The following is a 13,419-nucleotide window of genomic DNA, read 5'->3' on the forward strand; positions in this document are numbered from 1 at the left end:
TTAGACAGATGATAGACAGTTAGACAGATGATAGACATACAGACAGATGATAGACATACAGACAGATGATGATAGACAGACAAACAGACAGATGATGACAGACAGACAAACAGACAGATGATGATAGACAGACAAACAGACGAAAGACAGTCAGACAGATGACAGACAGACAGACAGATGATAGACAGACAGACAGACAGATGATAGACAGACAGACAGTCAGACAATAGACAGTCAGACAGATGATAGACAGACAGACAGTTAGACAGATGATAGACAGACAGATGATAGACAGACAGATGATAGACAGTCAGACAGATGACAGACAGACAGACAGACAGACAGACAGACAGATAGATAGATAGATAGATAGATAGATAGATAGATAGATAGATAGATAGATAGATAGATAGATAGATAGATAGATAGATAGATAGATAGATAGAGCTTGTGTGAAATGATATTATCTAATTTAGCAGGACCCTGTAAGATAATGGTATAGTCCATCTGTACACCCCTCCACACTGAGCTCATATGAAACTGCCCATCCTGCAGTGACTGCTGGGAAGACATACAGACGAGGGAGGTAGCAAACTGAAGAGGTAAGAAATGCAACATTCATTACAGGCAACTAGATAGTGTTATTAAAATACATGAAAATGTATAGATTTTTCAGGTATCGTTTGTTAAAGTTTGAAAATGGCAGAAAGAGAAAACAATTCTCAGCATGAACAAGGAAACACGGAGCAGCCGCTAGAGGGAGCTATAACAGGACAGACTGAATGAAGTTCATGGGATGAAGCCTTTCAAATACTCACATTGCTTGAGAAAACAGGGATGTTAAACTGTTGTCATTTTGCTTGAAAAAGTTGTAAATGTTCTATCTTGATCCCAGAGTTGCAAAACAAACACCCATCCCACTGTAAAATGAAAAGCTTAGTAAAAGAAAAACTGCCCCCCAAAAAAAATCTTGCTTTATCTCAGCTCTATCAGGTTCTTGAAAGTACATTTATTTATGATATCATAAGCAAACTGCCTTCATCCCAGAAGACAATTCAAAGTAAGAGCCCATTTTATCATTTAGGGTCATATTAAGGAACATTTAAATAATAATAATAATAATAATAAAAATTATCTGTTGTTATTTACTTACCCTCGTATCATTCCAAATCTGCATTCTGGTTTCTGCAGTTGTTGTTTTTCCTGTGAAACACAAAAGAAGAACTTTAGGATTGTCCAACTTTTCCATTCAACAACAGCTCACAGTGACCACATACATTCTCCAAAAGGACAGAAAAGCTATATAAAAGTATTCTGTAAGAAGTTTTATATATGCTTTATATGTTTCACACTGCATTCACACCAAACGCGAATAGAACGTCAGGAGCGAGTGATTTCAATAGTTAAGCCTTGTTTATACTCGCCGCGGCCATGTCAATGGCGTCTGGAGGTCCCACGCGATTAACGCGATTCCGCGCGGCGCGATCGTGAATTGACCTATCGGTAAGCCCCTCCCCTCAAACGCAGATGAGCCAATAGCAGTTGAGTATCAGTTGCGCTGGGACCGGAACTCGGACATCTTTAGGTGTCAGCGCCATAGAAACATTGGGAAATCTGAAGCTCTCATCGGGTTGATGGTGTGAATGGTACAAAAAAGCTAAAATGTCGTGCCTGAGGTATTACAACACTGATTCCAGGGATCCTGAGAGGATTTTCTGTTTGTCATACTCTCATTAAGTTACGATTAAAGTCCCTGCTAACATACAAACCGAAATAACTAACTGTTCTCACGTCATGTAACGTTAACAGTATAAGGTTAGGTCAAAAACACATTCCAATGCCTCCATATTAATCTGGTTAAATGTAAATTAATTTAATTTAAGATTTGTTTAAGGTCTACATTATCTGTCTTACTAAGGAGGACTCCTATTGTGATGGGTATTATAGTCTACGAGTAGTGAACACGGGAGAGCTCGCACTCGCAGTTTATCGGAGTTGTTTTGCAAATACAAAGTTTACACAGATTACACCCGAAAAGTCATAAGCTCTGTGTGTATGTTTGTTTACTGTTAGTTGTATGAGTGTTTTTGTGTAATTTGCTGTGTATGTTAATGGTAATGCCACGGAGAGAGAGAGAGTTTGTGAATGTTAATGCGCACTTCTTATTAGGGCTGTCAAAAGATTAATCGTGATTAATCGCATCCAAAATAAAAGTTTGTATTTACATAATATATGTGTGTGTACTCTGTTAATTATTATTTATATATAAATACACACACATTCATGTATATAATTAAGAAATATTTGCATGTATATACTGTATATACATGTATATAATCTATAATATATATAAATATAAATGTCTTATTTATAAAAAATAATATTTTTTTCTTAAATATATACATGCTTGTGTGTGTATTTATAAATAAATAATAATTAACAGAGTACACACACATATATTATGTAAACACAAACTTTTATTTTGGATGCGATTAATCGCGATTAATCTTTTGACAGCCCTACTTCTTATGCTTTGTTTGTTCAGCTCTTACGATGATTTTTTGGAGTGAAAAGAACATAATAAACTTGATAAACCATCAGTAAAGTGTGGGCTTCATTCGGATGGGGTATACGCTACATTCTGTGTCTAAAAACATCTTGGGATAAGGTTTTCACACTGACAGCTGTCATTGTAAGATATAGCAACTCCGTTTGTTTGTCCGAGTTAGCAACAGTAACTAAGGGGGGCGGGGCTTACCGATAGGTCAATTGAGCGTCTTGCGCGCGAGTGGTGCTTTTTTTGCATTCACGCGTTTGAAGCGAATTCGCGTCTGACGCCCGAGTTGAAAAATGTGAACTTTGGCGTCAATTGGCGCCGCGTTAACCAATCAGGAGCCTGCTTGCTGCTGTCACGTGGTAAAGTGACGTGATGAGAAACCCTGCATAATTTAAAAATACTACTATTGTGTCACAAAATGAGATTTTAAGACTGTTTCAGGTTAGAATGTAGTTGTTTAAAGCTCAAATCTGTGGTTTATTTATAAAGAGATCGCCTATTTTAAAAAAATTATCTTGCGTTTTAGGAGTTGTGAGCTCCAGGCAATCATCGGGCAATCACCGTTCGTTAACCCCAGCGAGAGCAGCCTTTCCTCTGCCAGTCCTTCTGACGTTTGCCGCTGGTCCTCTTGTGCAGATCTAACGGGCAATCTTTGGTGTCATGAATCTATAATTTGTTGTCTGCCAAATCGTTTTGACTGAGGGCAAAGAGAAGTTTCATAACTTTATTTTTTTAGGATACTTAAATATAGGCTACATGCAGTGAAGATAATGTAGGTAGTGCATTGGACCACATTTGTGTGGCTATTAATGTTTAATATATATTTTTAAAGAAAATGAAAAGAGGCAGAGTGGTGTTTTATGACATATTTCTCCAGGAGCGCCTTGAACGTGCGTTTATTTCGCCTCAAACGCTCTATTTATACGTCCAATTTGCTGTGGACGCGCGAATGGATTAAAAATGTTCAAGCGTCCAACTAGACGCGGAAGACACGATTTTGGTGTGAACGCAGCATTAGACAGGCTGTCAGGCTCTACAATATTGGCGGGAAAATTCAGTTCCCCTATGATTATGAGTGTTGGCTCCTAATCATAGGGGAACCACTTTTGGTGCTATATAGCACCATATCTTAACATGTTCTGTATATGATAGCGGTGCTATATAGCACCTCAGCCAAAGGGCCGCTGAAGAACCACTGAAGCACCAAGATTGGTGCTATACAGCACTTAAAGAGGTTCCCCTATGATTACGAGCCAAGAACCACTTTTAGTGCCATATAGCACAATTTTTTTTTAGAGTGTATTTTAACCATCTAAGCGCATGGTCCTTTAGCACATGCTAGTTTAACAACAGAAAAAATGGTCGGCGCATGGTCCAAAAGGGTTGTACCCCTTGTGGTGTGTTTTGGGCATAACGTGCAATAAACCAGAGTCCATCTCCCATTCCCTTTAAAAGCCAGTTGCGCTTGCACCATGGTGAATTCACTATTTAAGGCCGCTACATACTTCGCAAGAACAGAGAAAAAATTCTTGCTCCCAGGGCTGCGAGGACAAAATGGCGTCATTTTGTTCTCGGAGCCCTGGTTTGGGAGTTCTAGCAGCTCATTCTCGACACATCGTCTGAGCAGAACATTTTTCTTGTGGGTGTCCGAGAACTATTGTGTGATTGGTCCGAATTTTAAAGTGGGCGGGGTTAATGCGGAGAAACGGAGATGTTCGGCACCTGCTTTTCTCGTGAAGTATTGGATGTACTGGCCAGAATTAACTTTGTTCTTGTTCTTGCCACCTCGAGAAAATTAACAAATTTCTTTGTTCTTGCAGAGTATGTACTAAGCTTTACATGGCGGAATATAGACACCCTCAACCTGACGATTTAATACGTCATTACTGCAAATAGGTAATTCTGATACATGCAATGATTATCCATTATGACATGTAGGCATTTTTCGTCTTTATATACACAATGATAATCTTTTACATTGTAATCCTTTTATTTTTTTAATATTTGGCATGTTTGTGTGGGCAAAAAAAATACTCGTAAATCGTTTCCATTAATCTTAAAATATGGTCGATTCGATACGATTTTCGAAAAGCAACAAAGTTTTTTGTTCGTATTTATTTACGCAAACATTGAACATAATTTCTGATTGGCATGAATCGTAGTCTTCTCCGCTAGATGTCATCCTCTTATTTACCTTGTGCGATGTTACAGCAGGGACTGTTAGACCTTCCTGAAAATCTTTACGCACTGATTATTTCATTTATATGTTTGTTCTATTGTATTTATTTGTGCTATTGCTTGTAGTTTTATTAATGACTGTTTACTTGTCAAAACAACATAAAATAATAACTTTATTTATTACTTTTTTGTGGTGGGGCCAGTGACAATTGTATCATTTAATTCACTGAATCAAATCGAAAATCGACTCTTTATGAGTGAGTCATTAAATCATTAACTGATTCGTTCAAAAACGCTGATTCATCCGGGAAAGAAACATGTAGACCTACTGTATACTACATGGAGATGCCATCAGCCTTGTGGATATTTGACGGGAACGATGACGAAGTCAAACAAGAAGTGTGTGTGAGGAACAGAAAATGTTAACTTTCTATACAAGTTTATATAGTGATCATGAGCTTGTTATATAGAAAGGAGCTGTGTAAAGATTCTTCTAACTAAATAATAGCATTTTAACAGCACATTGTGTGTCTTTGCATCACCAGTTTCTTCTTCAGGTAAACATCGCTGGCTCTTCCTCCAGACACAATGGCTGAAAATGAGGTATTCGACGGCCCAGAGAAGCTGAAGAGGGGCCTTGTGAAGGTTCTAGAATGTGTGGCCACCATCTCGTCGGCAGCAGCGGTGGTCAATCCCATCTTCGGCGTGGCCGGCTCTCTCATCCGGGTGGTGCTGCACCATGTGGACGATGAAGACATTCAGAAACTCAAACGTGAGTTTGGCAGTGTGAACCGAGCCCTGGATGAAATTTCGCAGCAGAATCAGAACGTGTTGCTTCAGATCAGGAAGGAGACGGTGGATGGCCTGTACTGTCGTGTAGAAGAAAACATTCGTAATCAGTTCTACAAATTCATGGACACCGTGGAGGCGTCGGCAGCACACGAACAGCGCAAGAAGGAATTTGAAATGAGCTTTGTGCTCAATCAGTGTGATCAGAACCTGTACACACTCTATGGTGCGGTGATGGGCGAATCAAAGCTCTTCAGCCAGCCCATTCTAGAGGTGTACATGAAGCATTCGCAGGGTGACCAGCGCGTCATGGAAAACCTCTGCACGCGACTCACATACCTTTTCTGCATCGGCCTCATTGCTCTCATGGGTTATGCATCCATCGTTGGAGATGATGAGGAAGCTCTGCGCATCGAGTGGGAAGAGAAAATGAAAGATGTGGCCAAAAAAATGTCAGAAGAGCTGATTACTTATGAGTGACTTTGACCACACTTTTCATCTGTCTTTCTGTCTATTTCAATGCCCTAGCAACTACTTAGAACATCCCAACAACTAATGCTCTCATAACCTCTCAAAACCGTAATCAATCAATCTATCTATCTATCCATCCATCCACCCATACATCTGTCTGTCAATCCATCCATCCGCCTATCTATCCATCCATATAACTGTCGGATCACTTATAACACTCTTATCACCATGACGGTCACCCCCCCAACATAACAGAAACCCTTCTTAAGTAACATAGCAAAACATTAAACACCACGTGCACAATCGTGCACAAAAAAACATTATATAACACTTAATTTTAGCACTCTCGCTTTCGAGTGCAGTGGCAAAGCATGCTGGTAAATAGAAATCCAGCTTCAATTGAATTTAAGTTTGTCTAAATTAAAAGAAACAAGTTCATAAAACTCAAGGCAATGAAACAATTCTGATTACTTAAAATGTGTCCGTTTTGTGAACTCAAAAGAAAAAGTAATTTCTAAATACTCATAAAACTTAATTTGATTGAACTAATTTGTTTCATTTGAGTTGGCTCTACTCAAACCAAATAATTATTTTGGCCGTTAGGGTTTACAGTGTAGTAATGATCTAGCAACCTGCCAGGACACCTAGCAACCCCCTAGTATCCACACAGAACACCTAGTAACTCCTTATCAACATCCTAGCAACCACCTATCAACCACTCAAAACAATGTAGCATCTGCTTAGCAACCCTGAACAATCTGTTAACCCATTCCTATAATGTGTTCCTGCAAAATTTGCACTTGTGAAACAAAAGTTATATTATACTGTCTTACAGCGATATTATTTTCTGACAGTGATGTCTTTCTGTACAGTTTACTACATGCACTAAAACTGAATCTGCCCAAGCCAAAGTCAAAATAATTATAAAAAATCTTTAATGTCAATTAATGTTACAAATCTGTAATCCTAATTACTTATATAGCTTTTTCTGTAAATCTCTCTCTCTCTCTCTCTCTCTCTCTCTCTCTCTCTCTAGACTGGCTTTCTATTGCTATATTCTTCTGGCATTGTCTCATTTATGCAGTATTATGAATAAAGATATGAGAAATTCTCACTCTTTCTTTTATTTCAAGACACAGTTTCAGTCAGCCAATAGTGTCAAAGTGAAGGCCACTGCGGTTGTGCTTTGAATCATAGTGTTTTGAGGTTTTTGTCCAATATATTTTAATGTAACAGTTTACATGGGAAATAAAATTAAGTCAAGTCAAGTCTCCTTTATTTCTATAGCATGTTTCACAACACAGATTGCTTCAAAGCAGCTTTACAGTGATGATAGGAAATTAATTTTGTTTTAGATGAAAAGCTAAAGTAAGTTTTGATTGATTAATTTCTGTTGAAAAAAACTGATTTCAAAATGTAAAAATGTATTTTTACTCTGCTGATGCAATTATTAAATTACATTAACATAATGAAATAGATACATAATGAAATGCAATTATATAAATCTAGCCTTCTATAAAAAATATATTTTTTGTCTTGAAAAAAGTTCACATATATACACTCTAAAAAAAAAAAAGGTTCTATATGGCACAAAAAAATCGTTCTTCATCGTAATCATAGAGGAACCACTTTTTTTGGGTGCAGGACACTATAGTTAATTTATGTATGTGAGGATAGCAAAATAAAGTAAACTGTGAAATATTATATCTCAAATTCTTCCTACAGTGGACTTACAGTATAAAATGTTTTTTCTTTAATTGCTAATGCGACCTTTTACACCACAGACTGAACAAAATTAAGCATTGCTTGGTAATCTGTGATAATGTGAAAAGGTGTCTGAATAAATGTTGGTTTGACATTGAAAATTATATGATCAATAAGTTATGACAACATATGTTTTTACATTGCTTTAACTCGTCAAAATGTTTTACTTATTCAACGAATTCAAGTCAGTTTAATGCAATTTCAGTTGAAATGACTTAAACATGCAAATTGATCATACTTAAAAAACAGTATGTATGTATGTATGTATATATATATATATATATATATATATATATATATATATATATATATATATATATATGTGTATGTATGTATGTATGTATGTATGTATGTATGTATGTATGTATGTATGTATGTATGTATGTATGTATGTATGTATGTATGTATGTATGTATGTATGTATGTATGTATGTATGTATGTATGTATGTATGTATGTATGTATGTATGTATGTATGTATGTATGTATGTATGTATGTATGTATGTATGTATGTATGTATGTATGTATGTATGTATGTATGTATGTATGTATGTATGTATGTATGTATGTATGTATGTATGTATGTATGTATGTATGTATGTATGTATGTATGTATGTATGTATGTATGTATGTATGTATATATATATATATATATATATATATATATATATATATATATATATATATATATATATATATATATATATATATATATATATATATATATATATAATGCACTAGATGTCCCAGATTATCTAGCTGATCTATAGTTATTCTACACTGTAAACAGTCTTTATTATGATTGAGATGATAATAATAATAGCAGCTTCATGCCAAAGAACATGATTGTGGATAATAGCTTGATGAAAATCGAAGAACATATAAAATTATCACTAAATCAATAAAAGATATGATAGTCCATTATAAGTAAAGAAATTTAGAGAATCACTTTACCCAGTGTGACTTTCCGATCAGCAATTCTTCAGCCAAATCCTGGTTCAGAAGCAGAGAAGTCAGATCGGAATACATTATGCGGTCTCTCAACATTGATAGGTTGTGATCTCTCTTGATGACATGCCTCACTTGCAGAGAAAAGGTCAATTCTGAAAGCACACCGGTCTCTACCTTCAGGTAGACAATTCAGAGCAATTCAAACTAAAACCATAAAAAAAAATTATAAATTACAGACAACTAGGTTGTAATTGCAATAAATAAATAAACAGAGAGAGAGAGAGAGAGAGAGAGAGAGAGAGAGCCCTCAAGGGGGATTTACATGACTAAAAGAAATAAGAAAAGGTGTGGAAACACAATAGAAGAATAATGCATTACATTCACCGTCCTTGTCCTTCTTCTGAGGAACAGAGACCAGTTGTCAAAAAGTCTATAAGATATGTAGAGAGATATGCAAGACTATAAAGATATGAATCATAATATTGTTGTCTAAAAAAAAAAATCTATTGCATATACATGCATTTCTCTAGCAGTGGTTATCAGTTGTTGTCAAACACTAAGTTAAAAACTGTGTGAAATGAAGACTCTTTTTGTAAATTCAGTTCTTAAAACTAAAATTACAATATCGTCATATTCTATTTTATAATAGCTATTGGATAAATAAGCTGCCATGCATAAAAACCACACTGAATTACATCAGAAAAAGAGTCAAGGTAGACTTTAAATGGCTCAAGGTCACATTTCATAAGCATATGTTGGGGCAAGTTGTCACACCCACACCCTCATTCTCTCACAATTTCGTATATGTTGCTACTTAATACATTTTAATTTATATAGTGGAAACGTCAACTTATTTCTCTAAAAACATTAGCTATTTTCAAAATCAATTATCCTAAAAAAAAAACTAGCATAAAGGAAAAAGTATGCCAACTAGACTCAGTCTATTAACTTAGCTAAATAAATAAAGTAAATATTTTAAACATTTTCATAAAAATAACAAAATTGCTTCGAAAAGAGCAAGTGTATAGTCCATGAGCTGTTCATTATTACTGACTGCAGACACAATCTATTAACACTCGAGGATCGTGATACGTCTATAACAAAATGTAGCACTATAGAATAGTATAACGATATAAATAGTATACAATCTATGCTATAAAATTGCATGTGAAATACCTTTTTTGGATATTGAGATACCAAAATCCCAAATCTGCGCACGTTCATGTCAGTCCAGTAGCGCGTGAGATGTTGCGCACGACGCACAAATAATCTGCAATTAAACAGTCTCGTGTAAAAATAGATGTCTGAACAGGACATCATAGATCCATCTGCAAACAAACTATAAAAATACACTGCTGTCAAATAGCCATTGATCCGACAGTTACCAACAGCTTTCCAAAAACGACCCCAAACCTATCAGAGCGCGCACAACTCTCTCTCTCTCCGTCTCTCTCTCTCTCTCTCTCACACACACACACACACACATACACGCACATCTTTTCCACAGTGAGCATTCGATCACGACATTTTGCTTTGAAATCGAACCTGAAACTGTGGGAATAATTTGGAAACTTGGAGGTCTTTCCGGCGGCTCTTCATCCTGAGAGGCGTGAGAAACCTGTTTAAATATTTTTGCTATATGATGATGTTATCTCAAGGATGCGCATAATTAGGACAGGAGGTGCATGACTGCATTAGAGCTTTAGAGAGATTAGCAAGGTGTGTCTTGAACTCTGGATTCTCAAATGTAACCTAAATGATTCATTATGTTATTGAACATCAATATTATAAAGCATTTTTTTCCTTTGATGCATGGTTGATATTTAAAAGCCACTTTAACTATTCAGGGGTGTATGTGAAGATTCAAACCATGAACCTTTCCTCATACATTTATATGAATGTCCTCTGTATGTGTCATTTATGATAACATACATTTAAAATAGCTGACGAAAGTGGTGATGCACTTTTTTTTGTCTTACGATGCCTCAGTCTGATAATTTACCTTGTAGAAGAAAGCTAAACAAAACAGTAATTTATCTTGCCACTTGACAGTGAACGACACAATTAAACAAAACCTTTTTCACATATTTGAACATAAACCATAATAAATAAATGTATTTGTATATGTAATGTAAAGATTTGCTCTGGAAGGATTTTGCTATTGAGACAGCCCTTAAAATGGCCGACTCCCTGATCAGTGCCCTGACTACTGATTGGGACGCACCCATGGATTGGCATAAAATTCCACCAATGACAGGGAAAGAGTTCATTATGCAAATAGCAGTTTGCTTAAATAATTTACAAATGTATCTTGTGTGTTGTGGTTTTGCTTTTAAAGAAATGTCCAGTCCACTAGAGAGGGTTGTAGCCCAGAAGAAGGAGGCCATTGAAGCAGTAATGGAGATGTTTGAGAGAGGAGCCGAGGTGCTGGCCAGCGCTGTTGGAGAGATGTCGCCGCTTTTCGAGGCTGCAGCTCCAGTCCTCAAGCTCGTCCTCAACAATGTGGAAAGCAAGGAGATCACATATGTCAAAGATCAGTTTCTAGTTGTGAGGAGCAAATTAGATGTCCTCTCGTCTCAGCTACAAGACATCGACTCTGAGATTAGGAGGAGACGTTTGGATACCCAGTTCTTCTCTGTGGAGGAAAATATGCGAAACCAGTTTAGAAAATACATTGACATTCTGGAGGCCAAACCGGAGTATAAAGAGGTCAAAAAACGCTTGTTCTTAGAGCATTTTTTAATAACAGGTGGAGAGAAAAACCTCTGCGTGCTTTATGATGCTGTGTTGGGGAACAGCACTTTTGGGGAGCCAATCCTGGAGGTTGTGGAACAATACGAGGGCAGAAACAGAAGAGTCCTGGAAGACTTCTGCGTCAGGATGAAGGAGCTGCTCTGCCTGGGAATAATCGCTCTGCTGGGATATTGTTTCCTTACTCAGGGCGAAGAGGCTGAGCAGGAGAAGATTCGAGAGTGGAGTGCGAAGATCCAAGAAATTGAGCTGAAAATGAAGGAAACGATAGAGAAATGTGTGCATTCGTTTCCAGAGCAAGCTGAACTGGACATCAAGAGGCTTGTGAAGGAGAGAGAGGACGGGAACCTCCAGGAAACGGCCAAGGAACTGCTGGACTTCCTGGTGAAGAAGTACGACTGGGTGAGCTGGTCCATCAGAGTTGTTAGTAACTTGGGCAAAATTAGAAACTTCAGAGCTGGACAGAACTTTCAGTGTGTGACCGGACAGAGTTACTTTGAAGTATCTCAAGGAAATGACATAAACCTGGTGGTCTCGTTCTGCAGCGCCCCTCAGCCTGTGCCCAATGAGAGCATAAAACAGATGATGGACGGTCCTGCAAAGAAGGGAGATGCCAAAGCTGTCGTGGAGCTTCTGGAGAAGCAGTTATCCGGGTTTCTGGTTCACGCCGTCAGTCGTCACAAGGAGAGCTTTGCTGTGTCGAGTTTTCCTGAAGAATGTCACTACTGGGACAAACACAAGAACGTCAATGTCTGTGTGCATGCAGAGTAGATTTAGACATAGCATGTTATATGTATGGCAACAGTTCTTCTAACCCTAATTGATGGAGTGTGTAGCTTTTCATTTCGTGAACAACCATGTAGGAAGACACATCATGGCCATATTCTAGGATGACAATGTCAAGATTCATCAGGCTCAAATTGTGAAAGAATGGTTGGGAGGGAGCATGAAGAATCATTTTCACCTCCAGAGACCTTAAATTCATTGAAAGTCTATGGGATGTGCTGGAGGAGACTTTACAGAGTGATGGACTCTTGCATTGTCAATATGAGATATTGACCAAAAAATGATGCACCTGTTATTTCCATCAAGAGGTACATCGATTTTTGGTCAAGATCTTGTATTGACAACGCAAAAGTTAAAATATATATATATTAGTGGTGGGCCGTTATCGGCGTTCTTATCGGGCGATAAAAAAAATATTGCCGTTAATCTATTCTCAAAATTGAGTTGGGAGCTGGGTCTATACTACGCAAGATATGATGACTTTCACCTTGATATTTTAGCGCGGATGTATACCTAGCCGAATTACACTGTAGGGGGCGAGAGAACGAGTCTTTGAACCTGTGTATGCCTACTAGTGTTGTCAAAAATATCCATATTTCGCTATGTATCGATACTGAAATATCTGAAACGATACGATACTCATTTTCTACAGTATCGATATCAGCTGCGCTCTCCTCTCCGACTGACAGCGAGTTGACATGCACCCGCCTCCTCTCATTCAGTCCGTTTAATCCTCTGAACAAACGGGTCCATTAGCAAACGGGTGTTCTGTTGAATTTTTCCTCATGTGTGACCGGTCTGAATTTCGCGCGGGGTTGCACATAACGTTAATTCTACTAATTCCCGCAGATTTCGTGCTCGCATCACATATTAATAAAGCCGCCTCTGACATACAAGTGCAAAAATGTGATCCTTTTTCCAGCGTATTAATGGTCAAATACACTCAAAAATGTCTCAATGCCCATATTGGTGAGTTTTAACCTATGGTTTAACGTAAACACAGTCGTAACCAGCTCACAGGAACAGTGTTTGGGATCCATGCGTGTGTCAGGTCTTAAAGGGACAGAAGTTATTTATTATTCAAACTACAAAAAGACAAACGATCACTTACGACCACACATATTCTGAATGCCTTCGGCAGAATTCAAATTAGCCATTTTAATCTAGATGA

The 13,419-nt window shown here is 37.4% G+C and overlaps 2 protein-coding genes across 3 annotated transcripts; both read left to right on the forward strand.

Annotated features, from left to right (window-relative positions):
• Positions 1-542: 542 nt before the first annotated feature.
• LOC307138491 (protein rapunzel-like) lies at positions 543-7,261 on the forward strand. 2 transcript variants are annotated; one of them, XM_079836815.1, is made up of 3 exons: positions 543-602; positions 4,378-4,453; positions 5,281-7,261. In XM_079836815.1, exon 3 carries the CDS (start codon positions 5,324-5,326, stop codon positions 6,002-6,004), a length of 681 nt encoding a protein of 226 aa, XP_079692941.1. In that variant the 5' UTR covers positions 543-602; positions 4,378-4,453; positions 5,281-5,323; the 3' UTR covers positions 6,005-7,261. The 2 variants fall into 2 exon arrangements, with proteins under 2 accessions (XP_079692941.1, XP_079692940.1); XM_079836814.1 differs by lacking the exon at positions 4,378-4,453 and having other exon boundaries at positions 557-602.
• A 3,790-nt stretch (positions 7,262-11,051) lies between these two features.
• On the forward strand, positions 11,052-12,233 carry LOC307138318 (protein rapunzel-like; the record flags this gene model as incomplete). The annotated part of the gene is made up of 1 exon (XM_079836556.1): positions 11,052-12,233. The coding sequence occupies one exon, from the start codon at positions 11,052-11,054 to the stop codon at positions 12,231-12,233; it is 1,182 nt and encodes a 393-aa protein (XP_079692682.1).
• Between the last annotated feature and the right edge of the window lie 1,186 nt (positions 12,234-13,419).

Source organism: Gobio gobio, assembly GCF_949357685.1.
Source record: "Gobio gobio genome assembly, chromosome: 15".
NCBI classification, from domain to species: domain Eukaryota; kingdom Metazoa; phylum Chordata; class Actinopteri; order Cypriniformes; family Gobionidae; genus Gobio; species Gobio gobio.

Coding starts and splice junctions, on each gene's coding strand:
- LOC307138491 (XM_079836815.1), top strand. CDS start 5,324: ATGGCTGAAAATGAGGTATTCGACGGCCCAGAGAAGCTGAAGAGGGGC.